Source organism: Ambystoma mexicanum, chromosome 2p (assembly GCF_040938575.1).
Source record: "Ambystoma mexicanum isolate Mex_15411 chromosome 2p, UKY_AmexF1_1, whole genome shotgun sequence".
NCBI lineage: Eukaryota > Metazoa > Chordata > Amphibia > Caudata > Ambystomatidae > Ambystoma > Ambystoma mexicanum.
The window spans coordinates 532,503,146-532,526,859 of NC_090923.1; the positions used below are offsets into that span (position 1 = coordinate 532,503,146).

The 23,714-nt window shown below is 45.9% G+C and overlaps 1 protein-coding gene across 3 annotated transcripts in view; it reads right to left on the reverse strand.

Moving 5' to 3' along the window:
* ACAD9 (acyl-CoA dehydrogenase family member 9) overlaps window positions 1–21,308 on the reverse strand; it is a 1,303,923-nt gene extending 1,282,615 nt beyond the window's left edge. For 2 of the 3 annotated variants that reach the window (XM_069643964.1, XM_069643963.1), the window contains exon 1: window positions 21,030–21,274. In XM_069643964.1, the coding sequence (XP_069500065.1) occupies window positions 21,030–21,188 (159 nt within the window). In that variant the 5' untranslated portion in view covers window positions 21,189–21,274. Of the gene's footprint in view, window positions 1–21,029 lie in introns of all 3 variants that reach the window. The other variant, XM_069643962.1, reaches the window with a different exon arrangement.
* Window positions 21,309–23,714: the final 2,406 nt, after the last annotated feature.

Below are 23,714 nucleotides of genomic sequence, written 5' to 3' on the forward strand. Positions count from 1 at the left end.
TGTCTTGGGCTACACCATTGGTGACTAGGGGAAACGCCATTTTGCAAGATTTTCCAGGGTTTCAAAATTTGCTGAAACAGACTTTTGAATGACCGGAATTGTCCTTTACCGCCTGCGAAGATTTACTGGATGTCAAACAAGGTTCTTTAGATGTATTATCTTACATCTCCTCTTTCAAAACCTTGGCAGCTGGAGCGGGGTGGCCTGAGACAGCACAATATGCCATATTCAGGAGAGGATTGAAGGAAGAAATCAAAGATGAACTGGCCAGGTCTCCTCGTTCGCCAACTTTCTCAGATCTACTAGCGGCTGCTCTTCACATAGAGTCTCGTTTACAGGAAAGAAGGACGGAACGTCGCAAACCAAGAAGCCCTGGTTATCTTTCAGAACCCTCTGCACACTCACTCGCTGAGCGCTCTACTGCTCTTTCTTCCGAAGAACCAATGCAGATCGGCGCCACTAGAGCACCTTATCAGCTGCTGAAAGACGAAGAAGAGAAAAAGGATTATGTGATTACTGTGGTTCAGACCAACATCTTCTCAAGGACTGCACAGAATTACCAAACAAGAGGTCGGGAAACGAATACCCTCGGCGTCAGTAGGGACAAACGACCGGGGGTCTCCCAACATTTCTCACCGTCCCTATGTCTCTCTTTCAGTTACATCTTCCGAGTCTAAAGAGGACTCCAGACTCATGGTGATTCCTGTTCATCTTGACATAGAGAACAGACAAGTTAAGACCCTAGCCCTACTGGATTGTGGAGCGGCGGGAAACTTTGTTGACACCCTGTGGGCAGGCAAGGTGGGTCTCCGCCGGATACCACGGAAGGAAGGTCAGAAGGTTGAAGGAGTGGATGGGACACCATTGTCTTCTGGTCCTATTACCCATACTACGGAAGAGCTTTCTTTGACGATAATGTCAAAACATAAGGTTTCCTTGTGTTGGTCTATCAGAGCCGCTCATTTTCCCATTATATTGGGCATCACATGGCTCCGCAGACATAATCCATTAATAAACTGGTCTGAGAATAAGCCAAGCTTCAATTCCCCCTCCTGCGGTACCAACCGTTTTCGGTTAGAGAGTAGGAGAGATCTACAGCTAGTCAAGATTTTTTCCAACAATCACGTGGGAGTCCATGCATTGCCCAGTTTTTGCTCAGGATTTTCTGAAGTTTTTCAGGAGTGCATTCATGCCAAATTGCCGCCTCATCGGCCAGAGGACTGTACCATCGACTTGGAACCCAATGCTCTGGTTCCGTTTGGTCGGATGTTCTCTCTCACACAAATGGAGAAAAAAGTTCTTCGGAAATACTTAGATACAAATTTGGAGAATGGCCTGATACAACCTTCAAAATCCTCTGCAGGAGCCCCTTTATTTTTCATTAAAAAGAGAGACTCCACTGATCTTAGACCCTGTATCGACTACCGGGGTTTGAATAAGGTTACCATTCTTGAAAGGTATCCGATGCCCCTTATCACTGAACATTGAGGCTGTACAAGGGGCTAAAGTATTTACCAAGCTTGATCTTTGAAACGCATACCATCTGCTAAGGATTTCCCAAGGAGACGAATGGAAGACTGCATTCCGTACACCTCTGGGTCTGTTTGAATATAAGGTAATGCCGTTTGGTTTGGTGAATGCACCAACGTTATTCCAGAGATTTATGGATCGGATGTTTTCCGACATGCTTTTGCTATCAGTCATCATTTATCTGGATGATATCTTGATTTTTTCATCTAACTTGGAGGATCACATCGAACAAGTCAAGCAAGTTCTTAATCGCCTGCAAAAGAACAATCTTCTGGTTAAGGCAGAAAAATGCAAGTTTGCTGTTCCTTCGGTGCACTATTTGGGATATGTACTGTCTGAGGAAGGGATCGCCATGGACCCAGACAAGGTACACGCCATTCTCAACTGGTCGGCCCCTACTTCAGTTCGGGAGGTGCAGCGGTTCTTGGGTCTCTCGAATTATTATAGGAGATTCATTCCGAACTTTTCAGAAGTTGTGTATCCCATTACCCGACTGCTCAAAAAAGTGGCCTACCCGTTTTCCTGGTCCTCTGAGGCAGAGGAGAGCTTTTGTCATCTGAAAAGCCTTTTCTGCTCAGCCCCAATTCTACAACATCCTAATCAGGCTCTACCATTTATTCTTGAGACGGACGCTTCTGCCATTGATGTTGGGGCCGTTTTGCTTCAGAACTTCCAGGATGTAGAACACCCGGTCGCCTACCTATCTAAGACTCTCTCCTCCAGTGAACTCAATTATTCTGTTCTTGAAAAGGAATTACTGGCGAAGAAATTGGCTTGTGAAGAATGGCGGCACCTCCTCATGGGTGCCCGTCATCAGTTCCTCATTCGCACAGATCACAAGAATCTGAAAGCCTTACAAGAAATGGAATGTTCAAACTCCAGACAGGCAAGATGGGCTTATCTGTTTTCACAGTATGACTTCCAAATCACATACATTCCGGGGTCGCTCAATCGACTAGCGGACGCCTTGTCTCGTAAGGACTCCCATACTGAAAGTGTCTGTCAAGACTGAGCCCATGTTCCACCGAAACCAGATTCTAGCAGTGGTAGGTTCTTTTCTGCAAGAGGTGAAGGCTGCTGTCACGCAAGAATTGCCTCAACTCTCCTTCTCTTCTGATTCCCCCTTTCAAGTTAAGGATGGATGGGTGTTTAAGAAGAAGTGGTACATCCCAGAAGGACCACTACGCAGGAAGATTCCGAGATGGTGTCATGACTCACGCGTGGTGGGACACAGAAGTGTAGACGGCACCTTAGAACTCATCTCAAGGTCGTTTCTCTGGCCCAACATAAGAAAGGAGGTGTTGGAATACGTGAAATCTTGTCCAATTTGTGCCAAGGCCAAGTATGCCTCTGGCAAACCTCTAGGACTCCTCACCCAGGTGGAAAAGCCGACTCGCCCATGGGGACTCATCTCCACAGACTTTATTGTGGATCTTCCGGAGTCCGAATCATGTACTTGTATCATGGTGACGGTAGATGCTTTTTCCAAATTGGCACATTTCTCGCCCCTTCCGAGATTACCTACTCCAACTAGGATGGCGGAGACCTTTGCCCGAGACATTTTCAAGTTACATGGTCTCCCCGACAAGATAATTTCTGATCGAGGAAGTCAGTACATTTCAAAATTCTGGACAGCCTTGTGTAATCGATTAGGGGTAGAACGAGCCCTTTCTTCCGGTTTCCATCTGCAATCAAACGGACAAACTGAGCGTCTCAACGCAACACTCGAACAATATCTGAGATGTTTCATTTCCCAGCACCAAGACAATTGGGTCTCTTTACTTCCCACGGCAGAGTTCTCATACAATAATTCCAAACACTCCGCCACAGGCCTTACTCCGTTTTTTTGTACTTACGGAGTTCACCCGAGATTTCTAATACCAGATGTACCCTGTTTTTCCAACTCGCCAGCAGCTGAAGAGGTTTTGAGAAGTATCCAAGAGGCACAGACCAACGCATTGCAAGGATTGGAAGATAGCAGGCGAAGAAATAAGATTGGAGCTGACAAGCATCGTAGAGAATGCCCTTCATGGAAGCCAGGAGATAAGGTGTGGTTGTCTACTAAGTAGCTTCCCCGATGGACAAGACCTTCCAAACTGTCACCACGCTTCTTGGGGCCTTTTTCCATTCTCTCAAAGATCAATCCTGTGACCTATCGTCTTCAACTCACCCCCTCTCAAACGCATTCACCCCGTTTTTCATTCCTCTCTCCTCAAAACTTACTATCCAGATCCCCACCACAGGTCTCTCTCCCGACAAATTCCTGTGCCTACATCCACTCAAGGAGTATGAGGTCTCTGCAGTTAGAGATTCTAGGTTTTGTCGTGGTAGATTGGAATACCTGTTGTCATGCAAGGGTTACCCGGAGTCGGAGGACTCCTGGGAACCAGCTTCCCAGATACATGCCCCCTCGGTTACTTGCCAGATTCCACCGTTTGCACCCGGGGAAGCCGGGGTGTTTCCGGTCCAGGGAGGGGCATACTGTCATCCACCGTCACGGCCATTGCCGTAATTGGCGGTTGTATCCGCGTTGGAGCTGGACACACAGAGGTAGAGTGTTTCAGTCCTTTCTCTATGTTCTTGTCACCAGTCCCAGTTACGTGATGCAGCGCCGCTGGAAGTATTTAAACTACCCGCCTCTGGGTAGTCGCTGCGCTGCAACCCACTTTGGTCACTTCCTGTTTCCAGGTTTCCTCGCTCCGATCCTCTGTCGGATCTCCCAGAGGGTTTCCTGTGTTTCCTGTTTCCTTCCTAGGAACGCCTCCATTTCCTTTCACTACTCCGGCGGTACTCCGGTGTGCCTAGTTTCAACTTCCCTCGCTTTTCTGATTTCTGGGAATTCTTCCCGTTTCTCTCTTTCTGTTGGCTCCTCTGAGCTGGCTAGCTACGCAACTATTTTTCCTCTTCCTGGAACCATTGCCATTTATTCTAACTGCCACAAGGAGCCTCTGTCTCTCCTGACTCGACGATTGGACTTCGTCTACTCAATCAGCCTCGCTCCATTGCTCTCTTCAGCGACTATTCTGGGATTGGAGAGTCAACACTGCTCCGCAGGGTTTTTTCCCTTTTGGGTTTTTCCCCGGAAGGGAGTCACGGGACAGATGTTTAGCCAGCGGTCACTGTGGCTTCCCTCCGTGACAAGCACATTCATCACAAGAAGGAAAGAGACTACCTTGCACGACGACGTCTACAAGAAACTGTCAACTCGGACAGCTCAGGTGAGGAGTGTGTGCTTGTGGGGGAGAAAGAGTTTGAATTGCACCACTCATCACAGGTATAGTCCGGGTATTTAGCCAACTTCGCGGAGGCTCTCCCCCATTCCTGGAGAATGCTAGGATCTTCTCATTGTCCTTATAGTTGAGGACCTTTGCTATGATAGGTCTCGGCAGAGCCCCTGGTGGCGGCTTCCTTACCAGGGAGCGATGTGCTCTCTCTATGGTGAATCCCGGGGTAAGGTTCCCAGCCCCCAGTTCCTGCAGCAGTAGGTTTTTGATATAATTGGTGGGGGTCAGTTCCTTCTGCTCCCTCCGGCAGGCCGACTATCCTTGTGTTATTGCGCCAAGCCCTTCCCTCTGCGTCTTCGGCTCTGTCTTCCAGCAACTTCACTTTTTGGCGTAAGATGTCCACTTCCTTTGCTGTCTGCTTGTACTCTGTAGTGTTCTCCAGCACTTGAGCTTCTAGCTTACATGTGCACTCCACCAGCCCCTGAACACCTTTCCTCAACAAGCCAACATCTATGCGAACTTCGTCGATCTTGTATTCTATAGTTGCTTGGGATGCAGTGATGATGTTCAGGAGCAGCTGATTACCCTGTTCAACCGCCTCCGTGTGACCTTTGGTCTGTGTCTGTTCATTGGGCTTGGTTGCACTCTCTGCCGTGCCCTCTGGGTTCTTTGCAAAGGTTTCCATGGTGGTCTGCTTGCCCTTCCCTTTGCTGCCTTTTCCAGCCATCACATACTCTGGTCTCCCCCTCTCGGGACTTTTCCGGGGTAATGCCTTCCCAGAGGTCTGCACCTCCTGTGTCCATTGAGAGTTTGCTGTGGCTCTTCTAGTATCTTGGTCAACTTACTCAGCCGTCTCCCAACTGGTCATGATTGTGATTTGTTGCTTGAGCTGGGCCCTACTTGATTATCGTCTCCTTGAGTCTCTGGCATTAATTACAGCTTTACATCTGCCCAGGCCTCCTCACAAAAGCCCACCGTTCTCACTGCTGCCCGTTTGAGTTTTGTCCCTTCTCCGGCCTACTGTAGTGCATGAAGTTCAGTGCACAACCCGTGGTGATCCACTAGTTTCCGTGCCCCCCAGGGTGATGCTTGCTCCCTAATCACAATCCCCTCTTTACTTCTTGGGTGGGTAGTGACTAGCATAGCCTGGCTTGTATTCTTCAAGACTGTCTGGGTGTACCATGTGCTCTGGTTGTGCCCCCACTGCTGAGCTGTACTGTTTCACTGCCCACGTTCCAGGCTCTCCAGACAGCTATTTACCAGTATCTTGGTCGTCGCCACCAACAAGCTTGTGCCAGTCCTCATATCCCACAGAGGCCTACCACGTAGGGTAGATCTGTCTTCCACGGGGGGAATACTCTTCCCTGGAGGGTCCGCACCTCCTAGTCGCAGCTCCTTGCAGCCTTGCTCCCTGTAAAGTGCCACAGCAGCCACGCCACCTTTACATTTCCAGTGCGCTCCGTGTCCTTCTATACCTCCCTTCCAAACTGTGCCTTTGACTGGGAAGGACCTGGGGGGAAAAATAATCGGACTACTGATCCTAAATTCCTTTACAGCCTGCAGGCGGGAATATTGCTGCTGTCTGGGTGTGCCTTCTCCCTTCACAGCAATGTAGTCTTCCCTTGAGCGCAGCCTCCGTACTGTGCCATCCAGCATGTGCTCTTCGTGCCCCTCCGTTGCAACACCAGTGCGTGGCCCGTGCCCCAACAGCCAATCGTGTATATCCGCGCTGGCCCGCCTCAATGTCAGGCTTTATGTACTGCCGAAAAGTCTCTGGTCTCAGTGATCCACTACCGAGTCTCTTTTTGTCAGTTCCAATGCACTCCAGCAGGCCTGTTCGTTCGTATTCCTGTGCATAAGCATGGGGGCAATGGATCCCTGGTTTTCACTTTCTCAGATCAGGCCTTACACATTCACTCAGCCAAGCGGAGTAGCAGCTTAGCTCAACTGCTCTGGACCTCTCCCTGAAGAAATTTATAAAGACATTGTCATGAACTCAAAGAAAAAGATTGGTGAAGCCGAGAACCCTGCCTCAAAAAAATCCAAGCAGGTCCCAGAGATGGAGGACACCCCAAGCCTGTCTGACGTCTACAAAACTATTCTTAGGGTGGCCCAGGATGTGAGTGAAATCAAGCTGACTATGGCTGAGCTTAATTTGAAGACTGGCCAACTGGATGGCAGAGTCACAGACTTGGAGAAATCATCCTTGACTATGAGTTCTGAGATTGCAGGCAGCTTTCAAGCATATAATAACCTGAAGTCTGACTTGAAGAGAGAAATGGAACAGCGATTGGATTTGGAGTTAAAGCTCAGGGCTAAAAACATCAGATTGGTTGGAGTGGATGATCCAGCAGGAGATGAAGAAGATTTGCCTTCCCTGATTTTTCAGGTTTTTAGGGAAAGTTTCCATTGCCCCACCGTTAAAATGGAAGATATTGACAATGTCTTTAGGATTGGGAAACATCAGGGGGGCAAAGCGAGGCATGTTTTGATTTCCTTTTTGAATCAGAGGTCAAAGGAGTGTTTAATGAAAGCTGCTAGGAAGACTGAGAATGCCTCCTTCAAAGGTAAATCTGTTTATTTATACCCTGATTATCCCAAAGAAATCCTGCTCTTGAGGAGGTCATTTAGGGGGGCTAAAGACATGGCCAGACAGCTATCTCTGCAAGCATTTCTTAACAGGAATAATGTTTTTACTATGGTATTTCCTGAGGGGGAAAAAAGCACTTCTGACCCTGTGCAAGCGCTGGATTGGCTGGAGACCTATAAGAAAGGTGTTCATATACCTGCTTTGACTAATTAATCGATTTACAAAACATCCAATTACCTCATCCCCCAATGGATCAGTCTTGTTTTTACATTTTACCTATTTCCACAGTAGGTTTTATTTTTTAAAATGGCGCCGGTGGCCGATGACTGTTGGCATTTCGTCTATTTTTAAAAATTAATTTAGAACTTCTTCTTTCCCGGATTCCATGCTACGGCCTCGGACGGAGCTCCGCGTTGCTGCCGGCATATTAGAAGAAAGGACCCGCTCGGAATGACGTTTGAAGCACGCCGAGCGGCGCTCACGTCAGCTGATCTGCCCGGCATCAGCGACCGAAAGGAATGCACCCGATGTACTTCTGCTCTCGGTGCAGGAAGCCCGGACTGGGTCGTCAACTATCGACATGTTTCAATTCCCGAAATGCGCGGTATTACTGGATCGGATTGAGGGAAGGGATACTTGTCCAGCTGGATCGGAGGTGATCTGCTTACCGAGGTACTTGGAAGCTCTTCCCTTGGGCACTATGTTTTCATTTGTAGGGTCAGGCCAGTATGTCAAGGGACTCTGGCGCGCAACTATCGGACCGCTGGCCTTTACACGCACGCACTTGATGTTTCCTTTTATCCTTGCGTGTGGGGCCGGTACTGACTTTCCTATTACAATTTTCCTACCTTTTTGGATTGGCATGTCCGTGACCCTGTACTCCATGTTTTCTCCCTAATGCTGTAACCCTTCTCCATTGTGTGGTCACCCTTGTTTATTTAATACCTGTTAAGATATGAGGATAGCTTGGCTCACTAGATGTATATTTTGGGGGAGGGGCTTGTGGGTACTTGGGAAAATTGGATGGTTTGGGGTACAGTGGTGCCTTCCAGTTTTATTTTATGAAGGTTGGGATGTTATCATTCCAGGGGGCGGGCGATGGGGTTAATCTTAATCTCCTTTCACTGCACCACCTTGCTTCGTGGACTGAAGATACTATCGAGTGTTTAGTCGTAAGTGGTGGACACTGTTCATTTAGATGTGATCTCTGTGGAATCTGTTGGTTTAGTTGATACCGGTTTGGGGTTGGTAAACCTTCATGATTATAATAATTTTTATTTTTGAAATTATTAATGAGTTCCTGTAGTCAGGCTGTGTTGGGGATATTGTGCGGAGTGAGACAGGTAATAGGTGCGTAGATTACATCTCATAATGATCAATCCTACATGTTGGCTCTGGGGTCGGAAGGTAAGGGGAGAACGAAGTAACTTACACAGAGCTGTTGCCAAAACTTTAATGCCAGGTTGTTCTTGTTTGAACAACATGCCCATGAACACAGTTTTCATTTTGATGAGCGCTTCAATCCTGTCAGGTGGAAAATCTAAGATGGATATCTGGTCCCGGGATATGATTTAGCATGTAAGAGTCTAGGATACACAGGGCCTCAATACATAATAAGGGGTGGGCTTACCGGTTGCCTTAATAATACTTGTTATTAATAATAGTTGTTATTATATTATTATAGTTATATGGTTTGACACATCTATTGGGGGGTGGAAGATATGGTCATGTGGCGGTTTTCGGTTACGCGTGATAATTATTCTTAGTATGCTTATTGATAATATTTTAATGTGGTTTTTATTGGATATTGGGAGGGGTCCTGGGATTGGTTCTGAATGTGGATTCACTTGTTCTTTGAGCTGAATAGACTTCGCAGTCTTATCTATTCTTTTGATTTGTTATTTTATGTTTTTGGTTCGTTTTCATGTTTATTTTCTTTTTCTAGTTACTTTTCATTTACTTTTTATTTTGGTTTTGCTTTTGATGTTCCAGATTTTCTAGTCATGATGCCTTTTTGCACAGGGGGGGACCACTAATGACCTGCGCATTGTCTCTTGGAATGTTAATGGGGTCAATAATATGTTAAAGAAGAAGAAAGTTTTTCACATGTTACAGGATATGCATGCTGACATCTGTTTTTTACAAGAGACTCATGTTTTGGAAGACGAGATTTCGAGGCTGGAAAGGGAGTGGGTGGGATCAGCTTATGGATCTTCCTTCTCGTCAAGGTCGAGGGGTGTGGCCATTCTGATTCGTAAGAAACTGCCTGTTAAAATCCTGAGGGAATGTGCAGATAAAGAGGGCAGAATGATTGCATTACTGGTTGAGATTCAGGGGGAGTTGTTAACCCTTTGCAATGTGTATGCTCCCACAGTGGATGATGGCTCCTTCTTCAGAATGGTGGCACAAACCCTTTTAGACATGAATAACCCTAATATTCTGCTTGGGGGTGACTTCAATACGGTAATTGATCCTGATCTGGATAGAAGTCAAGTCAGGCGTGTACTGCGTTGTGATTATCATCATCAAGCACTTCATTCACTCTTGGAGGAACATGATCTGAAAGATATGTGGCGATTGGAGAACCTGGATAAACGGCAATATAGCTTCTTTTCTAGTGCGCATGGTGTGTTCTCTAGATTGGATATGATTTTGTCTGGTGGGAATGTATCGGAAAGTGTTGTGTCCAGTAGTATTGGCAATATTTTATTGAGTGATCATGCCCCCGTTGAGATGCATTTGAGACTTAAATTTCGCTGTAAAAGGAGTTTCGCATGGAAGATGAACACATCTATTCTGTTAGATGATGATATTTTGGAACGGATTGTTTCTGAGGCAAATTACTTTGTCTCGGAGAATCGCTTGGAAGAGATCAGTGTTGAGAACACGTGGGAAGCCTTTAAATGCAGTATGCGTGGTATCTGTTTAGGGCTGTCGTGTGGTAAGCGAAAGAAGGAGGAGTGTAAGAGGCGTGATCTAGATCTACGTATTAGTGGGATCTCGAGGGATCTGATGCTTGACCCGACTAATTTGGTTTCTTTAGCAACTTTGAAGAAACTTAAAAAAGAAATGGAGGACTTTTTGACGATGAGGGCTGAACGAGGCTTGTTCTATTCAAAATGTACATATTTTGAGAAAGGGGAGCGTTGCGACAGATGGTTGGCTTACAGGTTAAGGAAAAGGATTTCGGAATTTGCAATAACGTCTATTATAGACAAAGATGGTGGAATTACATTTGATCCAAATAGAATTAACTTGACATTTCGTGACTTCTATGAGAATCTGTATAGCAAAGAGGCGGGTATTACCGGTGTGGGCGAGAACTTCTTTGGTGATTTGCCAATCCCGACGGTTTTAGATGACGATCGTGATCTGCTGGGTGTTGAAATTACGGTGGATGAGATCAAAGGAGCGATTTCAGCGCTGAATACAGGCAAATCCCCGGGTCCTGATGGCCTATCTTGTGAGTTTTATAAGGTTCTCCCGAACTCAGCCTTGGAACTCTTGAGAGAAGTGTACGTATCTAGCAAGCGGACTGGGATGCTGCCTAAAAGTACTAATCATGCTTCCATTTCGGTTTTTTTGAAAAAGGGTAGGGATTGTAATCTCCCAGGCAGTTATCGTCCGATCAGCCTAATCAATACGGATAATAAGATTCTTGCCAAGGTCCTTGCTATGCGCCTGGTGCAATTTTTACCTAATCTGATTGGTGAGGAACAATCTGGTTTCATGAAAAATAGGCGTACCTCTAGTAACATCAGAAGATTATTGCTTACCATGGAAACGGCAGACAGAACGAATCGTGATGCCGCTGTCCTTTCGCTTGATGCGGAAAAAGCGTTCGACAGGGTTAGTTGGGATTACTTGTATTCTGTACTGAGGAGGATGAATCTGGGGGAGGAGTTCATTTCTTGGGTTGCTCTTCTATATTCCAAGCCGACTGCTGCCGTTAAGACTAATAGCCTAATTTCAGAACCCTTTTGTTTAGAACGCGGAACGCGTCAAGGTTGTCCTTTCTCCCCTCTGTTGTTCATTCTAGCAATTGAACCTCTTGCTGTTAGCATCAAACATGAACCAGATTTGCACGGGGTGAGTTGCTGGGGTATGGTACAAAAGGCTTGGCTTTATGCGGACGATCTTCTGTTAGTACTGGAGAATTTGCAGGTGTCCTTGCCTAGTTTGATGAGGCTGTTGTCGGGTTTTCATGATTGCTCGGGCTACAAGATTAACCGTTTGAAGTCTGAAGTGCTGCCCCTAACGAATGGATGTGATAAAACCCTGGTTACGGGACAGGGGTTTACGTGGTGCGGGGGACGCTTACGTTATTTGGGGGTATGGTTGACGTATCCTCTTTCCAGGATGGTTGATGAGAACATGACTGTGGTTATTCGGGAAAGTAAATCGGATCTAGAAAGGTGGTCTTTGCTTAAGCTCTCCTTATGGGGTAAAGTCAATGCCCTGAAAATGAATACAACGCCCAAAATCAATTTTGTATCTAGCATGCTTCCTTTGAAGATTTAAGAGCTGCTACTGGAAGGAATTGGATCGACTAGTTCAAGAATTTTTGTGGGACAAAAAGCCGCCAAGACTTAGTCTTTGGAAGTTACAGCTTCCGGTCCATTTGGGTGGTCTTGGGGTGCCGAATTTTCGGGCCTATCATTTGGCCTTTTCTGCTCATTCCTTTGTTCCATTTTTGTCGGCTGATTTAGACAGCTGGGCGGTGGCGGAGTCCAGCGCTTATGGGCCGCTGGGCCCGACAGCCTTGTTGACCACTAATACCAAGATTTCGGGTGGCAATTTGTTGGCAACATCCTTTTTGCGTGATTCATGGACTGCTGTCTGGTCGTTGCTTGATCGGGATGCGTTCAAAAGCAGGAGTGCCTCCATCTGGTTGAATCCTAGGATCAGGGACAATCTGAGGACAGTTTTTTGGCCTGAATGGTTTTTGATGAATATTAGACTGGTTTCTGATTTGGGGAATGATGATCGATGGTTGACTGCCGCAGAGCTGAGAGAGAGATGGAATTTTGATGGTCTATCGGATTCGGCATATAGACGGCTAAAGAGAGCGGTTGGTGAGGTCGACTGGTCTGACTCTTTGGATGTGTGTGCTTTGCTGACAGACTCAAGCGGGAAGTGTGGCGGTTTAGCCAGTCGACTTTACAAGCTAATGGTGTCACATTTTCGGAGTAATGACAATTTGCGAGGAGTGTGGAGTGAGAAAATAGGATCAGAGATTGATTTGGATGATTGGCAGAATATGTGTAGTAATGTATCTCTGTGCTCTCTGAATCTAAGTGAACGTTCTCGACAGATAAAGATCCTGAACCGGGTATATTGGTGCCCTGAAACATTGCATAAAAGAGGCATGTCTGACAATTCTAACTGTTGGGGGTGCGTCCAGGCAGTCGGGTCATTGGAACACATGTTGTGGGATTGTGTGAGAGTCAAAGATTTTTGGAATGAGGTTTGTAATGTGTGTGACAGGATTACAGGAGGTGGTTCGGTTCTCGATTTTAGGACGGTAATACTAGGTGATGATACAGGGTTGGGTGATATCAGCTCAGCCCACAAGAAGTGGTTTTTTCGTGCATTTATTGTGGCCAAGAGGTTGATTCTCCGCGGGTGGAAGGGGAGGGAATCTCCTTCCTATGGGGAGTGGATCCAGGAAATGCAATGCCTCTCAAGGACGGAGAAACTTAATTACAGATTGAAATGCAAAATGTCGACATATGAAAAGATTTGGAATGTGTTCAATGATTTTTTTTAAGTTGGTTCTTGGATATTTCTTTTTGTTTATAATTTGGTTTTCTGTAATATTGTAGTGGCTGATATATTGTATATATTGTATATATTATAAATAAAAATTTAAAAAAAAAAAAAAAAAAAAAAGGTCTGATCCTTAGCTTGCTATGTGTCGGTGTGACGAGTGTCCCTTCCCGCTGTGTCTGTTGTGCAGGGGTTCCGTCTACCCCCTCAGAATGCCAAACACTAGCTTCAGAGCCTGTGTTCTGCAATCCATCACTGGCTCTCCGTTCCCCGCGCCAGCGCTCTGCTGAGGAGTGAAGTCGCACCATTGACAAGTTTCCCGCAATCGTTTCGGAGCTTCCAGTCCTCCGTGCAGTGTACGCAAGCCGACTGCCTGCGTTCGCTCACAGCTGTTCCCGAACTTCACGGGGGCTCCACCTTTCACTGTATCAACAGTCTATCAGCTGGACTCCCCAGTGTGTTTGCCCTTTCTCTGCAACAACGTATCACGCTGGTTACTTGTCGGGCTGTATGCGCCTCCATTATTGCAGCCCCACTCCTCCTCTTCAAGCCTACAGCACCCGCTGTCTCCATCCGCTTCCAGCTGCCATACCAATCGCCTGCAGTTACTCCAGTCCCCTCCGGTCTACTGGATACAATCTTGCACTCGCTGTTTATATTATGTTTCAATGTCTATTGGCACCAGCTGTTCCACAAATGCACCCTGCACCATCACACGTCAGTAGGTCCGTTTCCCAGCCCAAACTAGCTATGCTGATTCTGTTGCTTCTCTTACTTCATGGCCGCCTAGCCACGCCCCTCCCCTATTCAGGCAAAGTTATAACACGTATACGGTAAGAACCTAAGAAGGGGAGGGAACGGCTGGGAGGAGTTTTTATTTATTGGATTCATCATGCATTAAGCATTAATTGGGCTTTCTCATGAACTAATAAAAAACATTAAATGTATTTGACAATAACAAGAAGAAGAAGAGTTGCTACTGCATGTATAATCTTTGTAAATAAATAAGTACTGGGAAAGCACACTTATGCCAGTGGCTGCAGGAGGGATTGAATCAGGCATTGACATCTATAAATTATAGAATGCATTACTGGCTCAGTTAGGTGACTTTGCCAGGGGGTGTAGACATCTGGCTACTGCAAGCAAGGGAGAAAACACCACACGTAGGAGGGTGTCCCCTGGCTGGATAGCGATAATACACCAGCATGGCAAAAGCCTTTAGCAGAGGGTTGATAAACCTGCTGGTAGGAGGGTCATAAAGCCATCGGAAGCTATAGCCCTAGGATTGAGAAAAGAGAAGGGCGTTTTATTCCTAGCACCAAGATTGCCAAGAAGGAAACAGGGCTGGTACTGAGACTGGATTGGATTGGGTGACTCAGGAGAAGATCTATATTCCCATAGTTAGATGATGGGGGCACTCAATGACCCATTCTCACACTGAGGGGCCCTTACTACTGCTAGTGTGATTACCCTAGAACCTATAGACATACTCCCATACTGAAAGGTGTTAGGAAAGATTATCTTTACTGCACCTTTCCTTCCATCTTTATGGAACCCCCAAACCTTTTGCTTTTATTTTTTATCCTGACCTGTACTTTTTGCAGTACAGTGAAGCCTTAAGCTTCACTGTATTGGCCTTTGCTCATGTGTTATGGGGAAACTGATACGTCCTTAAGGCTATCAGTACTGGGAAACAGTGTTTCCCTGAGTCTTGTGACTATGTTGCTACTTGTGGTTACTTTTGTATCACAAAGCTGCTTGTGGTGCATTTTTGTTTTGCCCTAGACTAACACTCAGATTTTTTGGTTACTCTAGATGTGCTTAAAAGATGGGCTGGTGGCAGCAGTGACTTTTCCCCACTTTTTGGGGAATTTCGTTTTAGCTTTACCGCGTTTGGCTACTGACTGTGGCTACTGGTCAAACATTGCCATGCCACAAGGTTTTTCACCAAATCTTTTTACATTGTGTTTAGCCTTCGTCCTGCCTCAGAGTCCAGGAAGATCCTTATAAGGACTTCCAGTGCCCGGGAAAGCAGCAGCTTTTGGCGGGCTACTGGAGGGCTTAGTGTGTTTGCAGGCAGGATGTGGGCTCGGTCGTCTGAATCTAATCCACATCCTGGTTTCTGTGTGTCTGAGTGGTATGCATGAGTGTTCCCAACAGTGGTCCTGATTGGATCACTGTGGGGTGTGTGTGGGCTAGTTCTGCTATTGGGAGTTTCAACTCCTATCTGGCTTTTAGGATAAGAGGAGGACCCCTGCATGCATTCCAGAGATCCTGGAGAAACCGGATGGAGCCAAGTATCCTGTCCAGCTGTCAGACCTGCGAAGACACCTGAAACCTGACTGAAGGAGGCCTGGCAACCAACTTCTGCTGCAGTCCTGGTGGAGCACTGTCTTGCTTGTGATCTTCAGTAGGCCTGCAAAGGTGCTACGACCCTTGGAGTGGAGTGGAGTGGAGGGACCATCCATTCCTGGCGTTGACTCAGTGCCCAGCACAAAAACCGCCTTCGGAGGTGTCCTGGAACCGTCCTTTGGCTGACCAGCTTTGTTTTTGGGCTACCCGGTGAACGTCGTCACCGTTCCGAGTTTCCGCCTGGAACTTGGCATACCCTCAGCTGCCACTGCAACAACACCCTCTGCGAGATTTCAGCGTCCTAGCACCAATGGGACCCAAGAAAGACCGGAAAGTCTGATCGCGGCTACTGAGTCCTGTTGCATCGTTGTGCACTACCCGAAAACTGCTTTTCCAACACGAGTCTAGTCCCTAGATGGGTGTTACATCATTTGTTTTTGCATTCTTCGACCGAGAGTCCTTGCAGCAGCAAAAGATCCCAACCGGAGTAATTCTCGAACCTGCAACCCCTGGAAATTGAGGACCGCGGATTCCGGCGGGAAAAGCAAGCCAGGACACCCTTCCTTTGTTCTGGGAAGATTCGGAGTGAAGGGGGGGGTAAGTTACATAGCTTTTGACATACCCCTATACTCCCATTATAGGTCAATGGGCTTATAGTAATCCTATTTCTTATACTATTGGCTTTACCATTACTTGCCTTGGCAAGACTTCTGACTGTTGGGGGTAATTCATTTTGGGCACTTGTCTACATTGAACCCTAACTCTAACAATCCATCACTGGACCCCAGAGACCCTACCTAAATTTTTTCTTGCATCCATAAATTCTGTGGTACTGTATCCCGAACAATAGGGCACAAGGCCCCAGACAACTTGGGGTTGGACAATTTTTGCTAGGGATCATCTGTGAGGACCTTTTTCATGTATGATATTTACCTATTCTTTCCTTTGCAGGAGTATTTTGATTTGTATTGTGCATTTGAACCTGTGAATGTATACATGTATTTAGTTTGATGGTATTGGTTGATAAGTCTACCTGCTTGTATTCATTTTCTTATAGTGTGTTTTGGCCATAATTAAATAACTGTATTGGTATACATCCTGTCAAAGTGCAATTTGTGACTCCCATTGTCTGACTTGTGGACCCTTTACAAGCTCACCACCGCCTGTCACTGCTACCTAAACTAGTTTGGCTACATCTTCCCAGAGTTGTCCCTGTCACAATATAGCTTGGCCTTCTATACATCTGTCCACTAGGCTAGAGTATAGAAAATCAGTCCTAACAAACGGCAATATCATTCACTTACAATTCTGACTCTGGCAGGCTCTGTGGATACTGAAGTGCACAAACCAGTTGAATAGGTTGTAATAAAAAGGTATTCGTTCTTATTTGTTTAGTGTGTCGGTTCTTCTTGTCAAGAGCAGAATGGGATATTTGATTTTCAACTGACAAACCGGGTGTCCTGAAGTTATCTGGTGCTTTTGGCACTGTTCATTAGATGCCATTGTAGCTGTTAAAGCGGTTACAGTGGGTTAAAGTATTCGGTCAGTCTCTGCCTCCTGTAAAGTGGCAGTCATGGAACACTCCTTCATATGGGTTTAGAGCAGAGACCGGCTTTCAGCTGTTTCTTAAAATTCAAGCGGTCCTTCTGTATGCAAAGTTATCTGGTATAGTGCTCCAGAGGATAGTGTGGCAATCAAGGTTAAAGTGCTCCCTGCTTGCCTTTATCTGTTGTACTGTGGAAAAGAATTGTATATAGAAAAGGGAGGGCTGGAGGTAAAAATATGCAACAGTCCATTTCATTTATCGAACGGACGTTGAATCATACTCTAAAATCAATAATTATATACAAAAAGACCGGTAGATAGAACGAAGACGGGCAAGCTGGGATGCAGGAAGACCAAGAAGAAGAGAAGAACAATAAAACAAGTGAGAATAATCTAAATAAGAAGTTTAGCAGGAGAAAAAGTAAGAAAGCAACAAGTTTCTAGAATATTAAAAAGTTGTTAGTGGCAGGAGCGAGAAATATAGGAGATATGAGTAGAAAAAGATAATGGAGAGTCAAGAATGACCCAAGATTATGAGCAGAAGGAGAAATGGAAAGAAAAAGGGGTAGGTAGAGGAGAAGGGATAGTCGAGGCAGGAGAAAAACAGAACCTCAGGCTTAGGAGGATAAAGATGTAAATAATGAGATGACATCCAAGATTGAATTGCAAGAAGACAGTCAGAAAGAGGAGAATTAATAGAATCAGTAAAAGAAGGAAAATATAGAAAAATGTGTGAATTGTCCACATGTAGACAGTAGGAAAAAACCAAAAGACAAAATAATAGAACCAAGAGGAGAGGTATATGTTACGTTATGTTATTGAAATTTCTAAAGCTCACGGCCACCGAGAGATCTTGGCGCTAGAGGGCAAGGCAAACAGCCACAACCAGTATGCCCCACCGCCTAAAACAAATAGGTTTTTACAGCCTTTCTAAAGGCCAGATGGTTGGATAGTTTTTTTATGGCCGGCGGAAGCTCATTCCATAGCTGAGCTGCTGCTATGGAAAAGGCTTGTCCCCAATCCGCACACGGCAGAAAGACGGCACACAAAGCAAATCAGCTGAGGCAGAGCGCAGGCAGCACATAGGAAAGTAACGGGTGAATTTAGAACAAAATATTCTGCCCCCTGGTCATGCAGCGCCCGATGGATGGTACAAAATGCTTTGAACCTGGTGCGTTCGATCACCGGGAGCCAATGAAGGGCCTGAAGCACCAGTGAAATGTGGGCCCCATAGGGCGTGCCTGTAGCCACGCAAGCGGCTAGACTCTGCAAACGCTGTAGTCACTGGACCAGCCACTTTGGCTGAGCCAGGCAGAAGGAATTACAATAGTTCAGCTGGATAATCACTATAGCAGCCACCACCGGAGGACAAAGAGGGGTAGGAATCACGGGAAGCACTTTCTTCAATACTTTGAGCTGAAAATGCCCGGCTTGGCAAACAGCTGCCACCTGGGTGTCCATGGACAGAGATGCAGGCATGACTATGCCCAGGTTTTTCACCTTCACTGCCGGAGCTGCGAGGGGACCAATAGAAGAGGGATCAGGAGGGCAACCAACCACCAACGCCTCGGTCTTGTCTCCGTTCTATTTTAGCCAATTGTGGTTCATCCACTCTCCCACAGCCGCCAGGCACCTTCGAAGGCACGACGACATCTCAGCCTGATAAAGATCTAATCGAATCAGGATCTGGGTGTCATCGGCATAAGAGTAGCACCCGACGCCGAAGGAGAGGATGAGACACACAAGTGCCCAGTTGTAAATATTAAATAGAATCAGAGACAAGGAGGAACCCTGCGGCACCCCGCAACTGAGATGGCAGGTAGAAAAGGAGGTAATGTGGTCTGGTGAGACATATCCTAGGAACACTAGTCCACTGACTTTGGACAGCAGCTTCTGAGGAATTTGAGACAATACTTGAGGTAGACGTGATCCAAGGAGCCATGGTTATTGAGATTAGTAAAGAGTGGCTGTTTTACAGTCGATCTTCCCCAATCTCCTATATGTATGCTGGCAAGAAGTCTTGGGTCAACCCAGGAGTTGCCTAGTCAACGACAGGAACACAGCAGTGAATGATCACTCCTCAAATGGAGCGGCCCGCTGTCGGAGAAATTCAGTTTTTCCCAGGATCAGATTCTGAGAACGCTTTGGGGTTTGTAGGAACTGGCCCGAGCAAATGGGCCATTATTTTCAGGCAAGTCAGTTCAAGGTAACAGCACTGTAGACCCTGGCTTGCAAAGCAATTATCCTGTTTTTGCTTAAGGCAGTAGTCATCAGAGAAGGAGATGTTCTACAATAGATCCACGCAGTAAACATGTCCCACACTCTTGGGAATGGACAACAACTCTCAGGATAGTTTGGGGATCTTCTGGACGGTTGAGTCTTCTCCCTGGAACCATCTGGATCCATAGAGTATGCGATTCAGCCATATACCAGTGTCTTGGAAGAATGCTTCTGGGTTTTTGTGAAAGTAGTACCCACCAGTGAATGGGACTGGCTTAAAAAAAAGTCAGTTTAACAAGAGCTTCCTCCCTCTCGGGATGGCAGTTTCTCCTAGAACCTTCATGATGATGTGAAAGAAGTTCAAGATAGTAATCCAGGTCCTTCTAGCCTCCTCTCAGATTTAAGCTCTGTAAGAGTGGGCGGGTACAGATGGGAAGGGAAAAGCTGACATATGTTTGTCATTGGCCAGGCAGAGCTATGAACTTTTCCTTAATCTCAGCCACTGCTCGTGGTTCTCTTCCAGTTCAGAATGGAGTTTGTTTTAGCGATTCCCACTTGTTCAGATAGGATCATGGTTCTGGCAGTTTCTCATCTTTGAGCTTCCTTTCCTCCCAAGCTGGTAATAGCAGGGCTGGTGGGCCATCTGAGCAACGCTGGGTGTTAGGCAGCATGGTACTTGCAGGGACACACTTTCAGGGTGAGCGTCTCTCCACATTTTTAGCCCTTCCAGTGATAGGAGACCTGGCAGTTCCATGGCGTGATTTCTGTGGGCAGCCTCTCAGTCATGACTAAGTTGTGACTCAAGACAGAATAAGATATAAGATAGGCTGTGCATTCCACATGTGTTTCTGGAGCACGGGCCTCCGCTTAAATAAGTGTGGGTCTCTGTGTTCAGTTAACCATCAGTGAGTATTTAGGGGGGGGTCTGACTACCCTCAGGTTCGATGGGAAAAATGTATAGACCCTTTCTACCTACGAGCTTTGCCATTTCTCAAAAGCAAGTACAGGGATGAGGGAAGTGGAGGCGATGATCCGATTAGATAATTTCATTAGTCCTAGTTCTACTTTTCCTCCTTACAGTACTTACATCCCACCCTTGATGGTGGTAGAGGATTTGGAATATGGTAACTAAATGATTGTGGGACAAAAGGGGGTTTTTATACTGCCGAGTACTGTTAAGAGGAAGAGTAGGACTAGCAGTAATATCGATTACAGAAGCAAACCGAACATTACTTTCTCAAAAGACACAAAAGTCTACCTCTACTGGTTTATACGATGCAATTAAATGGACACACATCTGTTCTAGGAAATGGGAATTAACTACCTTATTTAATAGGGACAGGTTTTAAGAAGATTTGTATAACTTATTGTTGTACTACTAACGCCTAGTTCTTATGTTAGGTTATAATTTTTATAAACATTAAAAAACAAAATAAAGATTGAATGAATGAAATCTGCAGTTGATTGGCAGGACATCTGGAGTTAGCATTATCTTAAAAAAATAAATAAAAAAACAAAAAAATAAAAAAAAATTAAAACACAAAAGATGTCAAGTTTGAGGAAGCTTTCTGTTTGGAGCAGAGAACAGCCAATAAAGTGTTCGTTTTCCCTGGGAAATGTCCCTGCAATCCGCATGCGCGAAAGCCACGAAAGCCAGTTACAGTTTAAGTGAAGTGTCTCCTCAGTGCGCATCAAACTAGTCATCGTCTGCTAGGGTTAGTGCCTCTGTTGTAACTGCGAGCCCGGTACTTAGATCGTTCGGATTGATACAGCGCGCGGCAGGGGATAGCTGCCGTTACCTTGCTGATGGTTCCCAGAAAGAGCTGCTTAGCGTAGGATGTCCGGCGTGAACAGGTCCGGAGAAGCCTGCGGGTCACCTCGGCTGCAGCCGGCGGGCTCCTCGCCGCGCATTGCGCTGCTTTCAAAAGACCGTTCGCTAAACACACTCTAGCAGCCATGGCTCTCAATGTCAACCTTACACACCGCTTGAAGTTTTACCCACATGACAGTCCGCGGGCGCGTGTTGATGACGATTGCTCCAGTCTGAAGCAGAGTTATGTGGGCTGAAGTCCGTGTGTGAAGCTCATCGACAAAGAGAAAGGACTCAATTTTTTGAAAAACCTAATTCCATATATGGCTCTCTTATAGTCTTAGTATTGTTTACACTATTGTGCCAGACACCTTGAATCATCAAAAGTCAATTGTAAAGCTACTACAAACTAAGTATTGAAATACACAAAAATGTAAATCGATTCTGTTTAACTATTAGGGGTAAAATTGTGAAGAAAGTATTCTTCTCTGCAGCAGTATATATTTGTGTCAATGTTTTGGTTGAAGGGCTAACTAGCTGACTATGGGTTAGCCCCCCTCCAAATAATTCCTTATAACTCATGTTCTGTAGTGAATCTAACATTGAAAATTGTTGATCCAACGGATATAACGAATATCTAACAAATGACATACATTGTTGTCAACTTTTTGATGGGGTTTGGGGGTTACTAGCTAACTACAGGTTAGTCACTCCCTCTAAATAATTGCTTATAAATCAAGTTCTGTAGCAGATCTAACATTGAAAATGGTTGATTGGACAGGAGCTAACAAATATCTAACAAATTACATATGTTTTTGTCCATATTTTGATTGAGGGGGCTGGCTACGGGTTAGCCCCCTCTAAATAATTGCTTATAACTCCTGTTCTGTAGCAGATCTAACGTTGAAAATAGTTGGTCAAACCGGATTTAACGAAACATCATTTTTTGTAAAAGATCATGAAGGGGGGGGGGCTAACCCGAGTGAGGATAACATACATACCAAAATTCTGAAGCACCTCGGAGGGAGACGCTGTGACGGAAAGCGGGAGAAATGGCATGTTGGTATAAGGATGGGTAGTAGTAAAAGTCCCTACCCAGCCCTCGCACTTCTACAAACCAACAGTGATCCCAATAATAAAGGGAAAACAGACACAGTTAAGAGATATACTCAGAACTTTAATTTTCACATGAAATCAAGGGGGGCTCCCTGGGGGTGTTATTTCAAGGGCGGCCTCAGGCTTAGATAAGTGCCGCTGGACACCGTCAGGCGTTCCTTTGCAGCAAACAAGTGATGATCACTGCTGCATCTCTTCACTAAAGGGATGCCTGGTGAGGGTCGGCGCAACTATTAAGAAAGAAAAGGTGTTGCTCCAACCCGCGCCAGATATCCCTCTAACTAAGAGATGCAAATAACATTGCCTGATGATCCTTCAATCTCTAAGTTAAAGGGATGCATGGCGGGGTTCGGAGCAACACCTGTTCTTCCTTAATGGTGGTGCCGACCCTCCCCAGGCATCCCTTTAACTAAGAGATAAAGCAATCACACTGGGATGATAGTTGCATCTCGCGCTCTGAAACACTTGTGTACGAGCGCAATATAAATAAAATTTAATTTCATTAGTGGTGGTTCGACCCTTGCCAGGCATCCCACGGTTGATCGCTGCATCTCCTAGTTAAAAGGATGGGTGGCGAAGGTTGCCGCCACCATTAAGGAAGCCTTTTTTTATAAAGCCTGAAGCTCTCATAAGAGCTTCAGGCTATATGAAAAAAGGCCTTGGCTTTTAGCAGCCTTGGGGGCTAGGGCTAGCAGGGGACATTAGGGAGCCCTGCCAGCCCTCTGCTTCAGAAAGATTGCTCAGAGACTGCCTGGGCTCGGCCCGGCGAGCCCCAGCCCACTTAAAGCTTTGGATATACTTCCTTCACCTTTTGTGGTAATGTGGGCTGAGGGAAGTCTATCCTCTCAAGAGGGCTGTGATTGTGATTCTGCAGCAACCCAAAGTGCGAAGTAGAACAGTCCAAAATAAAGGAATGTCCAATCATGGTTCTAAAAATATTATATACTTTAATTAAACACACTGTATACAATAATAAACTAGGAAAACAGTGCACAAAACTCACCTGTGAGGAAAGAACACAGAATAAGCAAAGAACGCAAGCTGCAGCACTCTGAGTAATGAATCAAGATTTTAAGGCAAGTAATAACCACAATGTTCTTGAAAAGGATATGTTCTTGGGTGCAAAAGGGATAAAAGTGATGCAGCCAGTCTCTAGGGCACACAAATTGAGAATGAGGGTGTAGTTAGCAGTCAGTAGTACCTTTTTGCAGTTCTTGGTGGTTCAGCACCGCCGAACCAGACTTCTTGGCGTTGTGGGAGTGATTCGAAGATCTGGAGAGTGCAAAAGGCAGCACTGAGGGTCCTGGTGGTTCGAATGTGTCAAACAGTTCAAGAAACAGGTCCCCAAGCAGTTCAACCTCGAAAACACTAGGATCCCAGCTGTCTTGGCTCTCAGGGTGCTGTTAGTCCCAATCCAGGAGCTCAGGGACAATATGAGTCCTTTCACATGCCCCCAAACATAGGGGAGGCTGGCACACAACTGCAGGGGTCCTTTAACACAGTGAGGTCTTGGCTACAAGTGTGGCTGACAGAGAGGCAGGTCTTGTTCCAGCAGCAG